Source organism: Poecilia formosa, unplaced genomic scaffold, assembly GCF_000485575.1.
Source record: "Poecilia formosa unplaced genomic scaffold, Poecilia_formosa-5.1.2 Scaffold298, whole genome shotgun sequence".
NCBI classification, from domain to species: domain Eukaryota; kingdom Metazoa; phylum Chordata; class Actinopteri; order Cyprinodontiformes; family Poeciliidae; genus Poecilia; species Poecilia formosa.
The window spans coordinates 574,378-595,385 of record NW_006800237.1 but is presented as its reverse complement, the minus strand read 5'-3'; the positions used below and the strand labels follow the sequence as shown (position 1 = coordinate 595,385).

The 21,008-nt window shown below is 39.6% G+C and overlaps 4 protein-coding genes across 4 annotated transcripts; 1 reads left to right on the top strand and 3 right to left on the bottom strand.

Annotated features, from left to right (window-relative positions):
- Positions 1-422: 422 nt before the first annotated feature.
- On the bottom strand, positions 423-7,933 carry colgalt1a (collagen beta(1-O)galactosyltransferase 1a). Its single transcript, XM_007572331.2, has 12 exons — positions 7,551-7,933; positions 5,034-5,144; positions 4,811-4,928; positions 3,640-3,774; positions 3,358-3,562; positions 3,142-3,261; positions 2,918-2,994; positions 2,686-2,792; positions 1,893-2,025; positions 1,692-1,819; positions 1,398-1,604; positions 423-1,308 (listed from the first exon to the last, which is right to left on the bottom strand). The coding sequence occupies exons 1-12, from the start codon at positions 7,772-7,774 to the stop codon at positions 1,038-1,040; spliced, it is 1,836 nt and encodes a 611-aa protein (XP_007572393.1). The 5' UTR covers positions 7,775-7,933; the 3' UTR covers positions 423-1,037.
- Positions 7,934-8,062: 129 nt separating this feature from the next.
- Positions 8,063-11,062, bottom strand: pgls (6-phosphogluconolactonase). The gene is made up of 6 exons (XM_007572327.2): positions 10,952-11,062; positions 10,378-10,648; positions 10,174-10,281; positions 9,987-10,088; positions 9,049-9,189; positions 8,063-8,676 (listed from the first exon to the last, which is right to left on the bottom strand). Exons 2-6 carry the CDS (start codon positions 10,639-10,641, stop codon positions 8,530-8,532), a joined length of 762 nt encoding a protein of 253 aa, XP_007572389.1. The 5' UTR covers positions 10,642-10,648; positions 10,952-11,062; the 3' UTR covers positions 8,063-8,529.
- A 206-nt stretch (positions 11,063-11,268) lies between these two features.
- Positions 11,269-17,479, top strand: LOC103152033 (zinc finger protein 585A). The gene is made up of 8 exons (XM_007572358.2): positions 11,269-11,730; positions 11,808-11,901; positions 12,812-12,914; positions 13,001-13,674; positions 15,070-15,391; positions 15,616-15,749; positions 15,843-15,948; positions 16,022-17,479. Exons 1-8 carry the CDS (start codon positions 11,444-11,446, stop codon positions 16,741-16,743), a joined length of 2,442 nt encoding a protein of 813 aa, XP_007572420.1. The 5' UTR covers positions 11,269-11,443; the 3' UTR covers positions 16,744-17,479.
- Positions 17,480-17,484: 5 nt separating this feature from the next.
- Positions 17,485-20,988, bottom strand: LOC103152012 (zinc finger protein 300-like). The gene is made up of 4 exons (XM_007572328.2): positions 20,528-20,988; positions 20,308-20,429; positions 19,023-19,128; positions 17,485-18,930 (listed from the first exon to the last, which is right to left on the bottom strand). The coding sequence occupies exons 1-4, from the start codon at positions 20,805-20,807 to the stop codon at positions 18,041-18,043; spliced, it is 1,398 nt and encodes a 465-aa protein (XP_007572390.1). The 5' UTR covers positions 20,808-20,988; the 3' UTR covers positions 17,485-18,040.
- Positions 20,989-21,008: the final 20 nt, after the last annotated feature.

Below are 21,008 nucleotides of genomic sequence, written 5' to 3'. Positions count from 1 at the left end.
GGGAAGAGGAAGTGTATCTCTGTGTCACAGCAGGACCCACCCACATTATAACACCAAATATAGTGAGAAGGTGCCACTGTGTTAAGTTTGTGTTGTCTTATTTAGAAGGATTGTTGAAAGGTGGGTTTTTTAAATTAAGAAAACAACATCATGTGGTGAAACATGTCATCTAGCACTGTATTTATTTATGTCCGTTGTACCTGGTGGAAAAACAAGTTGTGCGGAGTGAACCCAAGAACAGCTAATGAGGTCACAGGTAAGAGGTAAAGCAGTTGTTGCATCTTGGATAAAAAAACATTTAAATGTTGAATCTGTGTCACTTAAAGTCTAAGACTCCATTGCCTACATGGGACACATACAGAATGACACTGCAAATATTATGTACAATTGCATATTATTGTCAAAATAAAGATCACAAAATGTACTTTTTAAAATGAAACCTTTAATTTTATCTTCATACAATAAACCACGCACATATTTTTACACAGTAAAAGGGTGAATCATTTTTATAGGGGGTGGAACGTATTTCCATACGCCTCTCATACCACGGTGCTTATTTCATCTCAAGTGGTTTACTAAAAAAGAAAATTACAAAATAACTTTTTTTTTTATTTGCAGCCAAACAGGTTGACAAATACTGCGTTTTGTTTATTCATCTGCAACTGTTCAGATGTTTGGAAAAGAAACATTTTTGCTGTGTAACATAAAAGTAGTTGACCTAAAATGGCTGAAATGTGCCAGTCTAATTTTATATGCATCTGTTAATATCTGTATGACAGACAGAAGGCGAGTACTGCAAATGCCATTAACAATGACAAGTCTAGTGCCCAATTATAATAAAATCAAAGCAAACACAGTAAAAGTCAGCCGTGATCCCTTTTGAAGTTGTCACATCTGAAAAATCCAATTCTTTAAACTTCAACATCACATCCCTGCTGTGAAAGTAAATCAAAAACATTTAGGTTAAAAAAAAAAAGGATAAAAAAATTTCAGACGTTAAAGGAATCTTTCAATTTGAAGCTCTCTCTCAATTTCTCCTAGAGCTCGTCCCGAGCCGTACTGTCCAGAGGGGAGTGGAGCACGTCCGTGTTCTGGGCCTCGCGGCTGATCTCGGCCTGTTCCTGGGTTTTTCCGGAGCGCGCTTCTCTGTCCCAGTCTGTACGGACCTTATCGTTGTCCCACACGGTGGAGGTCTCCGTGTCACTGATGTAGCCGGGGTCGCCCGTGTAGTGAGTTGGAAACACCAGGAGCGGCTCTGCGGAAAAGGCCTTCAGGTCCCTGTTTTCAAACTGCTCCATGTAGTCAGAGCTGTGAGGAAGCAAAGTGAGGAAAATAAGACGTTTGCCAAGAGGTTTCTGCAACTGTGTGCACTTTTACTTGCTGGGGTTAAAACTTACACAGGGTGTTTGTTGTACATAATAGGAAGAAACTCATCGACGGGTAAAATCCTTTTCAGTGGTTCTGCTTTCAAAAGCTTCTCAGCACCCTGCAGGGAAATCATATAACCTAGAGTCCAATATGAATAATCTGCTTCTACTAAGTTATGAATATTTGGCACTGCTTTCTCCTTGTGATCCACTTGCATTCTTTTCCGACCAATATATCTGTACGAAAGGAAGAAGCCGAGAGGTTTGGTGAGAAAAACTGCAGATATAATGTGACTGTGATATATTAAGGAAGAACAAACTTACATAAGATCCCAGTCCAGTCCTTCATACTCAACCTCACTCATCAAATTCATCAAGCGACGTTTGAAGAAGACCTCGAAACGCAGGTCGTCTTCAATCACGAGGGAAGTTTCCAAACGGCGCTCCACAACCTACAGACAAATAACGACATGTCAGTGTTTATCAATTTCAAAACAGTTTAAATGTTCTGCATTTGAAGCTCACCTCCTTCCAGATGTTGTAGTGGGAAAGAAAGCAGCCCAGCTCTCCCTTTGTCAGTGGTCGACCGTGGTAAGGGTCCTGGTATCCAGGGAGCATATGGATGCCCAGCGCATGAATTTCACTGACATTCATCGCTCTGAAATGCAGGCAAAGGAAGTTTATTTTTATAGCACATTTACCAAAGAAGAGAAGAAGTACACCAAGGTAAAAATGGCATGATTTAAGAATCACGCAAAAAAGAACCGCACATTATAATGCAAATTTGTAACAAATAAAAAGCTGAGATGTGTGGGAAAAGCTTGCCGTAGATATTTCGCTTGTAAAATAAGTTTGAACTCCAAATCAGTGTCTTCCTTTTATTCACAATCATTAAATTCAGCCACAAATCCAACGTGGAGGTGTATCAGTGCTTCATGCTAGTGCAAATTTACAGCAAGTTACGCAACAGTGCAGCCATCGATTAACACTTACCTGCCTCCAAATATTTCAAACCTGTTCTACTTATAACTTCCACTAGTAAATATACAACTCTTCTCTGACAGAAACTGCTGATTTTGTTAGCGCCTTTAGAGCTAAGAACACAGAATTGAGAAAGATCCAGCTGCTAACCTGGACCTGTTTCTCAGTAGCATTTCCTTATACGAAAATAACTTAAATATTAGGTTTATAATTTTCTCCTGAAGCAGATCTATTTTGGATGTGGAGCCCATGATCAGTTACAGTTGGCCCAAAGAACAAAAATATTCATTTGTAACAGCTACAGGCTGTTTTATCACTTATAGAAGAGTAAACTTACTTTCCATCTACTGCTGCAATGATCTTGCATGCAATCTTCTGCTCATGCAATGCCCTCAGCATGCGGTCCCTGCGGTCAGTCCGTCTCGGCAGGTTTATCATGAACACCTGAAATGCACGTAAAAGACACATCAAATGTAACCTCTCAATTTATCAGCAGCGGGGAGTCTTACAGAAAAGAGATGAGCAGGAGGCCATTTTTGCAATTTCCATCTTCACATCACTCTACTCACTTCATCAAAGCCCATTTTGTCAGGTTTTTTTCTAGGGACACGGATGTATTTGGAAGGCATAAGGGGAGGATTCCGCACTGGAATGTAATATAGAAGATGGATGCAGAAATGGTAAAAATGATACGCTGTGTAAAGTTTCATGCTGTAGCCACATAAACGGTTTCAAAGAGCTGAAGCTAGCGACAAGGAAGTGGTTGGGCACAGTCAAAATGCAGAAAACTTACCATTAACCTCCAAGAGCGAGTGTAAGAAGCTGTCCGCTTCGTCTTGCAAAGTATTGTGGGAGCGCAGGGGTACAGGAATATAACCATAAGTCTCCCTGTTGCATACAAACATTTGAACGTCTGGAAAAAAGCAGAAAAAAAAATCATTAAGCTGAGTGTAACAACAAAATAAACATCATGCTTATGTTTATAAGCTGGCAGCTACACGTTAAATACCTGCCATCTGAGCAGAGAATGCAAACACAATGATGTCATCAAATGCCCAACTGTATTCTGGATGTGGCGGGTGAAAGGCCAGCTGCCTGGTAGCCCGTTTCCTGAGGTCCATAAGGAATGTGGAATGAACCATCGGAACAGCAAAACAACCTTTGCGGACTTGCTTCCTGATAGGGAGGTAGGCAGGTGTCCGCCTGTAGTAACCCTAGTGAAGGGAGGTTTGTTAGCATGTGACTACATTGCATAAATCAGGTGAGGTAAACCAAATTATTACAACACTACCTGAGAAGTCATTCCGCACCAGAAGTTTGAATAGGCGCCACGGGATTCAAGCATCGGAGCTATTATTGTTTTATTTTCTTTCATTAACTTCCAGAGTACGTCTCGATCGGTGAGAAGGTTATCGCAATCCACCAACTGCACAGAAGAGAGTAGAAATGATGGGAGACATGCTCATGACGAGTTTATCGGTTTCTCTTTTCATTGCGGAGGAACAATTTGCAACTCTGCTACAGAATTACTTCAAGTCGCTGAGGATTGTTAAGTATTTATTTTCTCTTGAGGTCATTCTTTGGCATTTCAAACAGACTGAGGTCTGGACTTTATTGGGAGTTTTATCCAGCCGTTCCTTTGTAGATTTGCAGCGAGGTTTGAGATACTTATTTGATGCTAAGTTTAAGCTGTCTACCAAATTGGCAGAGATTTGACTCCAGAGTAATTTGTGAAATTTATAGCCACAGTAACCCAGGTCTTGTGGCTGCAAACCGATGTGAAACCATCACTCTTCCGCAATCCAGTGCCAAAAATTATAATCTCTTTCAACAGAGCAAACTACAAAAACTCCCACTTTTATGTAGTTGGTCACACCTGCTGGTAATAAGGTATGGGTGGATTCGATTAGGAACCTTAAATCCTACGCAAACAGCAAAGGTGCACTTAGTTTTGTCGTGACTATTAAGACTCGTATAAACTTTTTATGTCCCATGAATATATGTGCAGAGCGGTGTCTTAAAAAAAAAAAAGCGATTGTGAAACAAGAGTGGGACTCTACTAATTAGCTGTAACTGTCTAGTTAAAACAAACCCTCAATTTCACTTTTTTTTTCTCCGTCTCTCAAGAGAGAACGTGGAGAAGCAATTCAAAGGAGACGGAACTATTGCAATTGTAGATCAACGAAACCTCAAGATTACACACTAGTGCAACAGGAGAAAACAAATAGAAATCCGCACAGCATTGTGCTTACGGTTCAAAGCATCGGACTAGGAACAGTATGAAATTGACGCCCTGTGCTCTTTGTAAATTATAACAGTGCTTTTGATTGGGCCTTGATTGTACACTTATCCACTGGCAGCAACGACAGGATAAAAATAGTTCAACAGCTGGCTCAGTGCTAAGAAATGGAAACATGCATGGTGTTGTGCATTTGTATCGATGGAACAGTGTATCGACCTACCATCAAGTAATCGGCCCACATTTCACGAGCCGACTCCAGCGCTCCTTGCCGAAGCTTCATGACGTGCTCATAGCGGAGATCTGTCCAATGCTTTGGGCCATCTTCGTCCTCGTAGCGACTTAGAAATACATCTTAAGAGTTATTCGTTGGAATTTGTTCATTTATTGATTCTGTGATTTCATGTAGCAGCACCTAAATGTATTGGAAGCTCAATGCAACAAACCTGGGTTCTTCTTTTGGCCTCCACTCCACATAATGGTAAAGGTTCTCCACTTTTAAAAGCCACTCACGCAGAATTACTGTGGTGTTGTCCTCATTGTGATCAGTTGCTACCCTGCAAATGTGCAAGAAATTGAAATAAAACATATAAAATCAGTAGGTTTGACCAAAAACAGGTTCACAATGATTTAGTGCAGAGCTGTTGCCAGATTGGGTTTAATCAAGAGACTGGGTGGAAAGAATAAACCCCGACTCAAATAACAATAGCCCTCTGTTCACTTTGTGTAATGTCATTGTATGCAGCTGTGGGAACTGAATTGAGTGTTAATAATCCCAACATCAGGCAACAAAAACTGTGAGCTGAGATGACATTTTTTTAGGTTAGCAGTCTGTACAAAAGAAATACACAAAGGCTACAAAAGACACAACCAAGAAGTGAAACCTTTGTCTGTTAACCTTAAAACGGAAGGAAAAGATTTGAACTGTGAGGTAAATGAACCTATGTTAGCGGGGAAGTTTGACGCTACTCTGTGAAAGAATGAAAACATATCACAGATATTGTTTCAGCACTTAGAACACATATAATCAAATAATCATGCAGTGCTTGGAAACACAAACACTGCATGTGTCTTTCATACAACCACAAACATGAAGGTATTTTATTGGGATGTCATTTAGTGGACTAAAGCAATAGCAAGGAAAATGTCACACGTTTTTACTAACAAAAATCTGAAAAAAGTTTGACTTGCATTTGAATAAATAAAATCCAAAGCAAACCATTGCCTGCAGAAGTCAATGTATCACAATTTAAGTCTACATATGCATATTAGTGAACAAATCTAAAGAAAATGAACATCTGATGCCATTTCGGTGAATGAACAAAGTTAATTAAACACATATGTCTGCTGTAACTCTGCTGGATATACCTTAATATATACTGTTAAAAAAAGATAAATAATGTAACAACAAAATTTATGGCCAACCTCTAAAAACACTTGCCATCTGACAGCCAGATTTCTTTTTGTCTTCTTCTTCTTTTGATATTTCTTTGAATGAAAGTCATAGTTGATGTTCCGGAAAGATTTCTTGTAAATCTGAGAAACCTGAATCATCTTCCTAAATTTATTTGGGCCGTTCAACCTTTACATAACTCATACTTGAATCTGAACTGTTTCCTGTTCATAAACAGATTAAACCACTTCAGAAAAAAGTAGATACTAATGATCTCCACTATACTCTAAAAACATATTCACACAAGTTGCACCTCTTATATCTGGTTTATTTTTACTGTGTTGTCACTCTGCAGCACTAATTGCATGCACCAAGGATTTAAATGACAGTTTGGTGGGTTATGATTCAGAGGTTTTCGGCACCATTACAAACAGCTGTGAGCGCACACGCAAAGAACAAGAGCAAAGTGCCAAGAACAAGAAGTGCTTACAGCATCTCAAACCGTTTGTGACTGAGGAGGAGCCTGTAAAACTAAAACGTCAAAAACTATTTACAGCAGAGTTAAACATCTACCAAACCATCTTCAACAAACGTAACACGTGTTAACTGTAAAAAAGAAAAATAAAAGAAAAATGATGATTACTTGTTGTTTGTTGGTAGTGATGGGCGCACTTGTTTCGTGCTGATGTTCTGCTGCGAGGTGATGAAGAAAAAGATGAGCACCTAAGTCTGGGTGGGCTGTTGGAGCATGTCATTTGCTTGCTTTTTATGTGAGAAACCCCTCCCTTATTTCCACCAATGCTGGCAGACAGATGTCTAAATTACCCTAACTATGACTTTGCACAATCTAAATATGCTTTGGAATATGTGCTCGCCCCAAATAACCGAGGCGGTGCAGATTAGCAGATGCTTTAAAATTGACCCAAAATCACATTTAATGTAACAGAATAATTTCACCGTTGGGTAAGGTTACAAAATGATTTGACACAGCTAAATATTTATTCTTACACTTGCTAATCTAGCTCATATTCACACTGTCCAGTAACACTGTTTCAATATTTTAATGGTAAAATGTTACAATGTGCTAACTGATCGCATAGTTTTATGTATATTTTAATTTAATGTAAGGCTAAGAATTTTCTCCATCAGGTTTGGTTTCAGACATGGAGAGATATGGAAGTGGATGGCTGAATTAAAATTTTATTTTCAATACTGGATCACACAGCTCCCCTCGTGGCCAAGTCTCGTCCCCTCCCCTCCACGTTTACAGAACTAAGTTTTGCACATAAAACTTGATCAACTGTGTCCATGTTTACTCAGCTTATGAGTTTTCAAAGCCAGACTGAGCATTTAATCTATTGTATAGTGCACGATGAAATTCAAGTGTGAAACCCCGACACGTTAACAGCGTGACATAATTTGGTAACGCGTCCAAAATCCCTCCTAATGCATGTCCACCGCTTTTATTCCCCCCCTTAACATTGTATATTGTCTTAATTAAAAAGAAACATTCCCCAAATGTGCAGTCATTTGTCTTTATTTCAGTATAATCTTACCTACACCAACTTACCATAGAGCCATACGGTCCTTAGGATACTTGAGACGCTCTATAGTTCCCAGAAAGTACGGCAAAGAGTGTTCGGAGTTCCTGCAGATGAGGGCGAGAAGAACCCGGGGAGCCAGAAGCGGAGACTCGGGGCTCCAGCGCTCCTCCGCGAAGTACCCCCGGACAGTGGAGCAGCAGGAGAGGAGCAGCAGGAGCAGCACGGCGGGGGGGACGGCGAGCCCGTGCATTGCGACGACTATGTTTTATGTGATGTTATTGTCCTATTGCACTCGTTTTAAATTAAAATGAATAGTAGCTTTGCGTTTCGCACCCATCACAAAACAAGCACAGTCTGTGCAGAGTGTCCTAATGTTGAAGTGCGAAGTTGAGCCTTAAAGGGGTAGGATGTAGCCTCCGTCTTAAAGGGGAAACTGCAACCAGACACAAAATGTGATCCCCACCCCCCTTTTTTTTCCCCAATGAAACGTGTCCTTTATTTCATATTTCAGAAACGTAAAAAACATTTCCAGGCAGTCAAACCACAAGATCAACTTAATTCGCTCCTTCAAAGGAAACCAGAATAAAAATGTGTTTTTTTTGTGTTTTTTTTTTGTTTTTTGCGGTCATGTTCAAATAAAGAGGAAAACATAATCTCAAAAAAAAAATTACATCAAGGAAACATTTCTACAGGTACACTGAGGCTTTAATCACACTGGGGTATGTTTATAACTTACAAGTTTTAACTAAACAAAGTGGTAATGCATTAAAAGAATAACACTAATGTAGATGTACAGTAATTATTTTGTTCTTCAGTAAAATTAAGACATCCAACAAATGTCCCAATACACATTACATTCATACAGGAGCAAAACACAAATGTAATTATCCAGAAAGTGTTAAGGTATGTTATTCATATGTATTCTTAAGCACAATTTTACTAATGCAGGAATGTACCATTTTGTATTTCCTGTTGATGTGCTGATTCGTCATCAGACTGAGAGTTTTAAAGTTTGGCTCCTGCACCTGGCCTTTCAACCTGGATAGTCAAGGCGGCAGCTGCAGGGTCATCAATTAGCCAAAACAATTCACCGCTGGTTGGTGCAACACGTGCGGCTGGATACGGCGAAGCTTTTCCACCCTCCAGAACCTCCTACAAAAAAAAAAAAAAGAAAAAAAGATGAGTTCTGAGTTGCAAATCTGACAAAATTGCACAAATAACCAGATTAAGCTCCTCTGTTTTTCTTAGTGTGTCAAAATGGTTGATGCTTTTATTACTACATTGTTTTTCAGTCATTTGTATATGAAAAACCCAAAAGGTTTTGGTTAATTTAATTGATTTTTCTACAAATAGTATGTTTATTGTGACTGTGAAAATAGAAGGATTTATACAGAGACACTCTTTCCAAGTGCAAAATTTACACACGTGTGAAATCTACATTGCATCTGATAATAAGTAGGGACATTATATATCATATAAAAAAAATGAAAGGTTGTATATAAATCATATTTTTCCAACCATCACCTTCAAAACAGTGGCTTTGCTTCCACCTGTTGAGACAAAGGCCACACATCGTGCAGCGTTCACCACTGGGAAAGTCATAGTGACGCGTTGTGGAGGCGGTTTGGGAGAATCACTGATAGGAGCCACAATTTTCTTTGTTTCCTGCGTGTGAGATACAGACAAAGGCCAAGACATAACTTTTTATGCTTCACATTTCACAAGCAACATACATTAAAATCAGTGGAGATTATTCAGTTATTGATGCACTGCTTCCAGTCTTACTGAATAAGTAATTTCATGTAAAACATTTTACCTTTTTGCCAAAGTAAGCTAACTTTCATCAGTCAGCTTGATGATGTCAGCTCATGATGGATGATCTGCCCTAATTAGTAGTTGAGAGCTGAGAGGGTTGGGGATGGTTTTTATGAGAGAGTAGGTTGAGTTAAAAAGTATAATTGCTCCAATTCAGCTCTAACCCTGACATCAGCTGGACGATGGGAACAGCCGTCTTTAGCTGCTGGTGGCAAAACATTTAATTATTCTGTGTGGGGGAAATGTATGGGATAAGTTCTACATTTAGCATCAACAGCACATCTGTGCAGAAGCTGCTGATGACTGACAAACACTTTGAACGTATGTTTAAACCATACATAAAGTATAGCGTAAATGGTCTAAACCATCACTAATTAAACTTCAGCTCAAAGGACTCTGTCTTTCATGAGACCAAGACAGGACATGAGAGACGCATCATGTTCTATTCACACTCTACTTTTCTTGAAACATCTATTTTACTTCTACTGTATCAGGTGTGACAGGGAATTACTCAAGTAAAAATAAATACAAACGCAGGCAACGTTAAACTCTTATGGAGAAATATAAGACAGCCCGACTCATTGAAAGTTCACAGAAGTGGTTAAGTCTTAAACACTATACAGACTTCTGTTACAAATTGCAATTACCTCCAGAAGGGGATGACCTGGAAAAAGAGAACATGTGTGTCCGTCTGGTCCCATGCCCAGCAGCAACAGGTCAAACACGGGAAACTCTTCACCTGGGAACACCTGTTATTTTGAATTTAAGAATTCAATTACATTCAAAGAACCAACCAGGTAGTAAAAAACATAAAAGCTTGGAATTAATTTGGACCTGTTTCAGTTTACAGGCGTAATCCTCTGCACACTCTGCCACTGGCAGAGAGGAGTCTATTGTTAAGATTCCACTCTCAGGGATGTTGATCTTGGGAAACAACTGATTCTAAAACAGAAGAGAAGTCTGCCATTTAATTTAAACGCCATTTGGTGCAAAATACTTTAAGAGCCATATATTTAACTAAGTAGCAGGAAATTTGACCTGGTAAAGCCCAAATGTGCTTTCTGGATCATCGAAAGAAACCAGGCGCTCATCACAGAAGCCAATCACCCACTTGCTGCAATCTGGCTGGGGCAGAGCAAGCAGCTCTTTGCTGAGCATGGACACAAGGCTTCCTCCTGAGAGGCCCAGGGTGAACCTGCCATGAGAGGCTATGGCCTTCTCGGCCCGAGAGGTCACCAGATGGGCCAAGACTGGACCCAGCTCTGCTGAGGAAGGAAAGACCACAACTCTTCTTCCAGCCATCACAGCACTGCAAGAAGAGAGAAAGGTTGCAACATTAAAGGAAGTCAGCTACAAAACAGTTTTGCAACTGTGTGGAAAATGCACGTAGCAAAGCTTTTGTAAACATTTAACAAATATTTTATGATAAAAACTTTTATCAAATGTGGTTTACTAAACATGTCAGGCTACGTGGGAATTTACTTGTACCCTACTTCAAGTACAGGAGAACCACTAGTCAGTACGTTAATACAAGCGCTTTTCTTAGTACGTAGAAACAACTGCAAACCTAAAATGCAATATTTTAAATATAGAAACAAATTACTGTTAATACCTTGCAGAGAAAATTCGAAACAGCAGATGGTCATGTGGATTTTCAGTCGGCAAATGAGTAAGTTTAATTCCATGCACTACTTCCTGAACTGACGTTTCATCAGCCAATCACACATCTTGCAACACCGCACTGCTTTCTGGTCGCTGAAGTTCCCGAAAAAGTAGCGTCCAAAATGCTCCGATTATAATGCAAAGTTGACATTTAGCTAACATTCATCAATATTAACTAACGCTTTGATAAACTAAACAACACATGTCAATATTTTAACTCAATATTACAGTATTTTTGTATAATTGCTATGCTTCCGCCTCACCGCTAGATGGAGTCAAAGTTTGCATTTGAACAACTTGAGTTTTACCCTTATGCATGCCTGTACTGTTCTTCTCGCACCAAACAGTGCAACTACATGTTGTTGTAGTCATCACGAAGGAATCCTGACTGTGGCAACTCGCCTGCGTGAATTTTGCTTGTCACGGGAGACCAACGAGAAACATGTCCACAGCCTTCTCCTTCCAGACGCAGCTCGTCTCCATCATGGATGCGCTATCCAAAACAGCTGTGATGGAAATAAGCAAACTGGTGGAGATCGAGTCCAAGATGCTGAAAATAGAAATAACAAGAGGGCGAAATGAAATCGCTTCTCTCACAGAGAAGCTACAGCTGATGGAGAAGTTACTGTTCATGGCTCAGGAGCGCAGGCAGGGCACAGCAGCTGCAGCATGCTCAGAGATGAGGGAGTCTTCAGAAAATAAAGCTCTTTTGGCTTCAGACAATTCAAAGTATGTATAGTGTTCAATTCTACCCAAAGCTGTTTATCTTGACTGTTTTGTTTGACCTCTAATATTTTGTATTTAAGTGCACTGCATAGTGGTGGAACCACGTGGGAAAACATACGATCCTCAACAGAGATGGACAGTTTGGACCAAAGTGACGAGCATACTTCACCTGAAGTAAGTACCCAAGCTGAAACAAATACAGTCTATTTTAAACCTGTTTGACTTTATGCAATCATTTCAAATCTTCTCCCACATATACTCTGACAATTGTCCTGTGCATTTTCAGCTGAAAAATAAATGTATTAGATACTGAAATTCAACATGGCGACGCCCATAGACATAGTTCGCAGTACCTCTGATGAACATCATTGAAATCTGACTTCAGAGGGTGTTCCAGTTAATTTTTTTTCGACCTCCCAGTCAGAATTTCCTAGTTCTGAGTAAAGCTGGGACATAACATAAATCATGGATTACTAGGCCTTGAGGATTGACTTTCGTTACCACTGCTTTAGCTAAAGCCACAATTTGCAAAGAAATTACTAATAATCAAAAGAATCTCATGGTACAAAGTTATTAATAAGGAGAAATATTCAACATATCTGTGGAATTATATATATGCTACACCATAAGAAATGGAAGGCAGTCTCCTTTAAATGGAGAAAAAAAATTGGAGCATGGGGACTTTACAAAGACTGGATATTTATTCTAAATGGCTTATCCAAACTTGGTGATATTTTACCAAAACCTTTCAGGATAGTTTGTTTTGGTAAAACCACTTTGGTTTTACCATTTCATCCCATTTCACTGTGTATAACCCCAGTGAAATGGGGTGGAGGTTGCATCATAATCGAGGGTAATGGCCGAGCCAAAGTCCACAACTATCGCTGGTTTGTTTGGTTTTCCATTAAGCTGCACAGGATAAACATCACAACATATGTGGAAGGAGTTTTCAAATGACCTAGGGTCTGTTTATTTTTTTCCCCTCATAAAAACCTGGTATTTTAGCAGAATTGTGTACGATTTCAAAAGCCACTATGTAAATATGTAGTCCAGTTTAATTATTTTTTACATTTGTGAAATTTAGGTTGCAAACCCACCAAATGACTTGTCTGAACTGATAGTGGTAAAAGAAGAACCATCAGATGTGGATAACAGAAACACTGAAGAAGACGGAACAAATGAAGCAAGTGAGTTTTTAGATTGTTTTTGTTTGGCCTTTGCTACATTATGTTGGTTATTGGGAGTATTTACATTTTCCACCTGCTGTCAACAGGAAAGGATGTGGTCATGGATACCCAAAAGGCTCCAAATGTGATGCAGCATCCTAAACCAAGTGCAGAACACCAGCAACCTCTGTTCACTAATAGCTTTATGGGATCAAGCAGCCAGCTGCCTCGTGCTGACTCCAGGAGACTGGAGATGCAGTGGAATCCACAACTAACACCGGCTCACGCTACACTGCAGGAAGGGAAACAAGTGGTTCAAAATGTTGCCTCCCAAAACATCAGCGCATCCAGGAATGTGAAGCTCCACACTTTTAGGAACTCATCTGCAAAGAGGTTTGGCTGCATGCAGTGTGGCAAGGGTTTCAGATGCTTCAGCCAGCTTGAAATTCACCAGCGAAGTCACACAGGCGAGAAGCCATTCCGGTGCACGCTGTGCGGAAAGCGATACGCCCAGAAAGGCCACCTGTACACACACCAGCGCACACACACCGGGGAAAAGCCCTATCGATGCACTATTTGTGGAAAGGGTTTTATTCAGAAGTGCACCCTTGATATGCATCAGCGCACACACACAGGTGAAAAACCTTTTGTTTGTGTCAGCTGTGGCAAGGGTTTCACAAAGAAGTGTAATCTGAAGAAACATCTGACTCTGCATCTAGATCCTAGCCTAAACGTCTATGGAGGCGAGTCGTTTAGTGAAACAATTATACACGGAACCACATAAAATGACAATGGCTAACATTTATTTCTTTTCTTCATTCTGATTTAAACAGCTATTGGAAAATAAAGTTTACTTTTCTTAAGATATGAATGTGTGTCTAACAGTGCATATTTTGAACACATCACTGAAAGGTTTTCTGTGCAGATATCAGAAACTGATGTTTCAACAAGCAAATATATTTTTTTAATAGTCTGGTAAAAGCCAGTTCCTCCTGAGAACTTACAAATGCATTCATCTGATACATTGTGAAATCAACTAGCATAGGAGAAAGTGCTTCAGATATATAGAAAACACTCCAGGTACTATTAAGTCGCTATTAAAGCAGCTGAACTAGCAGATGGACAGTAGCATTAATGGTTATCAACAGATCATTAAAATTTGTTTGGCTGAAAACACAAAGGTTTGAAGGCTTAGGGGATTTTGTTTACTTAATATTTATCATACATTTTATTTCATAGTTTTAGTGTGCTATAGTAGATTAATTAAATCAAGCATTACCTCGTAAAAGGTGAGTTTATTATTAGCCTATCATCCCTGTGGGTCATTGTACACTCTGTACAGATGCACCTCAATAAATTAGAACATAAATGAGTTGTTTTATTTTTGTTATTCAGCTTAAAAAAAAGGAAAGTCATACATAACTTAGATTTAATACAAACAGCATTTCAAGCTTTTAGTTTGCTTTTCGGTTGAACTTAATATGTCACACTAAAGGTGGAAAACGTTTTTAAATGATCATTCATTGCCTTTTTTTTGTATCTCAAAAACATGGTTGGACAGTCACTGTATACTTGCACATCTGAAAATCACTCATTTGGCTATTACAAATAATCACCACTAGATGGCAACAACTTCAAATAATGTCTAGTTTTAAGTCTGAGTAAAGATCTAGTAACATATACATTTTATATTATTCCCCCCTCTTCTTTTAGAAATATTTTTGCAATAGCTCAACACTGATTATATATGTTTAAATTTTATTAATAAAGAAGCTTTATATAGCTTTTATTGTGCGTAGGTAAATAAGTAATTGAAAAAAACGTGTGAAGGTGTGAAACAGGAGAAGTTCCGACTGTATTTGAAAGATAACGACAAATAATGTAATATGTGCTGATTTTGCAACCGCGACCTTTACAGAACAAATATATTTTTTATGAATTAATCATACATTAAAGTTTTTTTTTATTCAATTATGTTTTGAGAGATGTTTTACAATACTTGTCTTCTCTGTCCTATGACATTTTCTATCCATATATTTTCAGCAAAAGCCCTATAAATCGAGTTGAGGCAGGAACACACGCTGTTGCCTTAACATACAGTATACATTGTGGTGCTTTCGCCTATAGATTTCCCATAATCCTTTGCGGTACAGCTGTATCACATATTTGATTATAGGAGCAACGCTACTTCGTGGGGGTAATCTTGCCGAAATTAGAAATACTCAGCTACTTTGGCGAGATGATGTGCGACAGCGCTAACAGGAGTTTTCGGACACAGCTGGCCGTCATCCTGGACAGGCTAACAAAGGCGGCTTTGGCTGAGATCAGCAGCCTGGCTGACGAATGCTCCTCCGTCCTTCACACTGAGATATCTCTGCATAAGACGGAGAACGAGGCGCTGAAGAAGAGGTGCTACTCTCTGGAGGTCCAGCTGAGAGCAGCCAGAGAGGGACATGCCTACCCTGCACATGTCAACACCAGCGTCAGACAACTTTCAGGTCAGAAGCTTGAATCAAGCCTGACACTCAGGGTTTTATCCCCCCCCCCTCTTTTTTTTTTTTTTTTTTGCTGCATAGTGCACCCTATAGGCTTGTATTCTGGTTAATATTATTGTTACTTGGAGTTATTGTTTGCTTTCTGCCTGTCTTTGTATAACTGCATGTATAGAAAGGTGACAATCTGCATCAAATTTCAGTATGAGCTCTATTTGTTTTCCTTCTAGATCAGCACCAGTCTTCTCCAGCCATCGAAGGAGTATTTGGGAAGGATTGGTGCATGGATCTGTGGAGAGAAGAGAAGCTTCACCCTCAGAGAAGACTGCCAATGGAGGCTGCTATGACAAACATAGGAGCAGAGGTCAGCTGTGTGTCTTATTTTTGCAATTCAGTCATATGATGGACTGAATAATGAGGGATGTATTTTTAGCTGCTTCTTGTATGCTGTTGGTAGGCAGCTGACATGATGGGGAGAGAACCGGATCTTATTTTTGTCAAAGAAGAGATGTATGACGATCACCCTATTGGTCAACAGATGAGTCGTGCTGACACCAGGAAAAGTAAGAGCGGAGAGAAATCAAACAAAACAGATTAACTGCCTACAATTTAACTGGATGCATTTTCATTCTACAGTTGTTGGGATGTTTGAAGATGACAGCATGCTTCACAGATCCGTCGATGAACTGCAGCTTCACTCAGGGGAGATGAATAATTTCCCCATGATGTCGGACGGACAAATGCTACAGCGGGCACAGCCGACCATCGCGGACAGATTAATAGAGGACGCAGCGTTGGGCAGTCTTGTGGAAAACACAAATCCTCCTCCAGCCTCGGTGGAACCCTCAGATTACACGAACTGTCTCCAAACAAACACAACCAAAGAACTCCCCTTTCAGCCCAAACTTGTTAAGGCACCAAAGCGCTTTGACTGTTTATTCTGTGGAAAAATCTTTAACTATTTAAGCAGCTTAAAAGTGCACATCAGACGGCACTCGGGCGAAAAGCCTTTCAGCTGCTCTGTGTGCGGAAAACGGTTTGCTCAGAAAACGTACCTGAAGCTGCACCAGCGAGTGCACTCTGGTGAAAAGCCTTACAGTTGTCCAGACTGTGGCAAAAGTTTCTCCCAGAAAAGCTCCTTAAACATACACCTTCGAACGCACACGGGTGAAAAGCCTTATAGCTGCGTGGGATGTGGCAAATGCTACGCGTATAAATATGGTTTAAATCACCATCAGTGTTTCAACTGGATGGTCAAACCAGAGGTATTTGACACAGGTCCTCTCAGCACTGCTCAGAGTGACTCAACATGCGGCAGTATATCTTTACTAACATCCAACATGGAGGAAAAATACTGATTTGGAGCAAAGAGAGTCGGATTGTGTTATCTATTGTTACCTGTGCTACTGTTTGTCATATTTTTTAGCTAGAGTGGAGAGACTAACGTAGCAGTGGTTAAATAATAGTTGAGCTTATAGGTCCATTATAATAGATTATTTATTCTCACAGGTCTGAGTTTGACTCATCAGTCAGCAAGAAATGAAAAGATCTTGCCTTCATTGCATTGTTGCATGTGTTTGTTCCTAATATATCAGGCCACAGAAGGACTGTCCCAAGAAATACCAAATTACTGACTCTGGGGAAATGGTCCTGGCCGACCTTTAAAACTACCTCCTTGGAACAAAAAGGTGAAACAAGCTTGTTCCTTTGACCAGCTTTTTATTTGTTCGACGCCATTTTTAATTCTTTGGCACTGAAATGAAACCGAAGTCATTTTTCCTGAAATATAACTAAAATTGAATTGTTTATCTCTTGGTCATATATCTAAATAAGCTCCGCAGGCTGTTATTGATATTGTGTTTGAAAAGTTACTTTTTATGGTTCCACCGTGATTTATGAATTGAAGAGAAATCGTCAACATTCTGTAAATCTGATTTCATGTAGTCTTATTTCATTCTTATGCCTAATAGAAATTGCTTTCTTTGAATGTAAGGCTTGCCTGAGCTGATTCTGTTCCAGAGATGGCTCTAGCAGCATCGATTTTACTAGCATATAACTGAAATTGAGTTTTATGAAATAAAACAAATGAACACATTTGTACATATGACTTTGTTTTAATAGAGAAAAAAAAACATGAAAAATGTCAAATAAATTACAAAAACATTTGTTCTCAACACTCCAACCACAATACTAAAGACAAAACATTACCATCAAGACATTAACATTTAAACTAGTGTAAAAAGTCACATGATGCATTTCACTAATCTAGCTAATAAGACATTATAACCAGGTAGTGACAAGTTTCTGTTAAGGGTGCACAGATTGCAATTTTCTGGCCGATCGTCGATTACTGATCTTTAAAAAAACCTGACATGCCGATACGGATTTTCTTTTGATTTGGCAACAGTGAGGTGACTACTGTTAACTGTAAATGTTCAGACATGACCTGATGGACCGGCCTATCAGTTAAACGTCTCAACGAAGAGCAAAAGAGGACAGTGGTTGATTTTTGGACCCTTGCCGAGGTAGATAAGATGAGTAGATAAGATCGGCTTCACATGTAAGTATCGGATGATCACCAATCTCCCAAAATTGAGGAAATCGGAGCAAATGTATCGTCCGATCAACTTATCAGTGCACCCCTAGTTTCCGCTGCTACATGTTGCTAGGTTTAGGCTGTTTCTGACTCACTGACCCTCCTCCAACAACCTCACGATTTATGTGTGCCATTAGATGATGACTGAGGTTCACCTTCTGCGTGAAGGTCTTTCCACACTTAACACACAGGAAAGGTCTCTCGCCAGTATGGATGCGTAGATGACATTTTAAATTGCCTTTCTGAGTAAACCTTTTGCCGCACAGGCTGCACCTGTAGGGTTTCTCACCTGTATGGACAACATAGTGAATCCTCAGAGCTGATTGGTTGGCAAAGATCTTGCCGCACAACTCGCACGACTTGCTACTTCTCTGATGTGAAATAGGCGGCACACATCTGTGTGAGTTCAGCTTTTTTTGAGGGAAATGTTGCTTGCAGATGCTGCAGAAGTTTGTCTTATGTGACTTCATGTGGTGTGTCAGTGTGCCCTTGTGAAAGAACGTCCTGCTACATACATGACATGTGAACGTGTTGCTTTTTGGAGCTCTGGTCGTTTTCACACTGACCACATTCAAGTTGTTGGGGAAGTCTTTAACATTAGTGAAACGGCTGTCAGTGCTGTTTGTCGGTAATGTCTGCTGTTTGTCGTGACTGGGCCCGACTGCAGGGCTCGATTCTGCTTCATTGTGACTTGCTTGGACAAACTGAACATCATCATCCTCCTCCTCCTCCTCATCATCATCGTCGTCCTCCACTTCAATTGGTACGATATGGGCGCTAAAGTCCTCTTCTGTTGTATCATTGATACTGATAAACTGCACAAGTGCTTCTTCGGTACTTTCTAATAACGAATCCTCCTGTCCGTCAAGTGGCAAGCTGCAAGTACTGCCATCGACAGAGTAATCCACTGACTTCTGGTCCGATTCCTCAGCCATGCTTTCTTCCTGTGCTGATGTACAAAGGCAGCAATTTAAACTCAGAAAGGAGGAAAAACATTGCTCTATTTACCCATTCCGTTCCAATTCTTCACATATTTCTTACCTTCATTGGAAATTGCTTTTTCATCTGAGTTAGTGGCAGCATTTGGCATCATCTCCTCTTTTTTGATCTCGGCAAGTGTGACTTGGTCCGATTGAGCTGCTGTAGGCTGTTAAACACAAAGTCTTGTTTTAATCTCAAGTTCAAAGGACCACATTTTCAAAAATTGTGGATTACCAGCTGTAATTTGAAATGGAAAGGTTGTTTAACTTCAGTTATTAGAGTCGAATTAGTTATTTGATCAAGAGTCATACAAAATAAAGACATAAACCTAGCAAAATGCAGAAAAAGTAAACTTACAGTAAAATGTTTTAATGAAGTAAAAACTGATCAGTTCACCATACTTTACAAAAAGAGTTTTATTGACACATTACTAGTTCTCTTGATCCTTTTACAGAAAACAGCCAACATATTCAACTGAAGATGAGTAGATTTTTTTAATTGAACAAATAGCCTTCAAGATATTATTGCCTCTACTTACATTTCAAAAAAATGGCTGGATAGTCTATCAAACCCATTTAAGCTCCAGTTACCATCAAAAGATTGGAATTTTTTATTCAACATTTCTAATATTTGTGTTAAACGTTAATATAAGCAGAATTAATTTTTATTTTAATGCACAATGTAATCTTTCACTGTTTTTATTGGTTAAGATAATCTGCAGTAACAAATGATGCCCATCGGCTAAATGGATGGACTATTACAATTTAATATTTTAATCTTTGAAATAGTACAGAATTCATACAGGCCTACTTGTTGAACATTTTATGACATATCTTGAAAAAAATGGGTTAAAACATCATTTTGGCCACAACCTTTCACAGGTTAATGTAAATTGAGGGACATAAATTACATTAGAAAAAAAATCTCTAAAATAAGACCAGTTCAAGTAATGTATGAAAGGCATTTTAAAACACATTTTCAAAAATTGTGGATAACCAACTGTATGAGTTGTTGGCTGCTTTGGAAACTATACTTTAAAAACTTACTCTTGTGTTTTATTGTAGGCTTTTAGGCACTTATAAGCAAAACAAACATATAAATACCCAATCTTGTAAGTGATATTTCACGCTTATTTGCATATTTTTAAATACAACATGACATAGTGCCTTTTAATCAGCCTTCAATTAAAATCAGGTGGGCTGAAGCAAAGAAACACCTCAGACATGCAGGGCAGTGTGCCCTAATGATCGTGGGAAACTGTTAATTATTATGCTGTAATATTGATTTGTAAGCACTTCTGTGTCCATAATAACACACAGAATGCCCTGGAGTAACCGCTTCTCACCTCATCATCAGGAGACCCTGGTGAGTCTGTGCATCTCTGGGGACTGCATGGATCTCTGTCCTTCCACAGATTTATACACCAGTCTTTTCCAAAGATCCCCTCTATAGTGGGAGGGCAGGCCACTGGGAAATAGAAAAGAAACAAAGGCAAGTTGGGTAAATCAATGCGGATCACGTTTGCTCACAATGACCTGCTGTTTTAGTTTGCGATACTCAGATACCATCATGATGCTTCTCGTCTCTGCTGCAGGCAGTTTGCACACCTACGCTGCAATAACTTCTACTTTTCTTGGGCGTGTCTCTGACCACACTTGTTAGTTCACACTCCAGACTGTTCACTTTCTCTGTCAGGGCTGAATTGGCAAACAGAAGCCGGGACAGCTCCGACCGCAGCTCGGCTGAGTCCTGGTCCACCAGCTTGCAGACCTGGCTGAACGCAGACTTGGCCATCGTCTCCATGATGGAGGAGAGCTGGGAGTGAATGGAGACGCGGCTCGCCATGACAGACTGCAGAAGTAGAAAGGTTTTCTAGCAATATTTTTTTTAAAAAACAAACAAACAAAAAAAAAAACCTAATGTTCACGTTTCAACTGGAAAACGTGCAATATTAATAAAACAATTATTTGCGGCGCACGTAGCCAATGGAGCTAATAAGATTTACCGCTGCGCACAAAGCGGGACCCAAATAAAAGTTGCAACAGT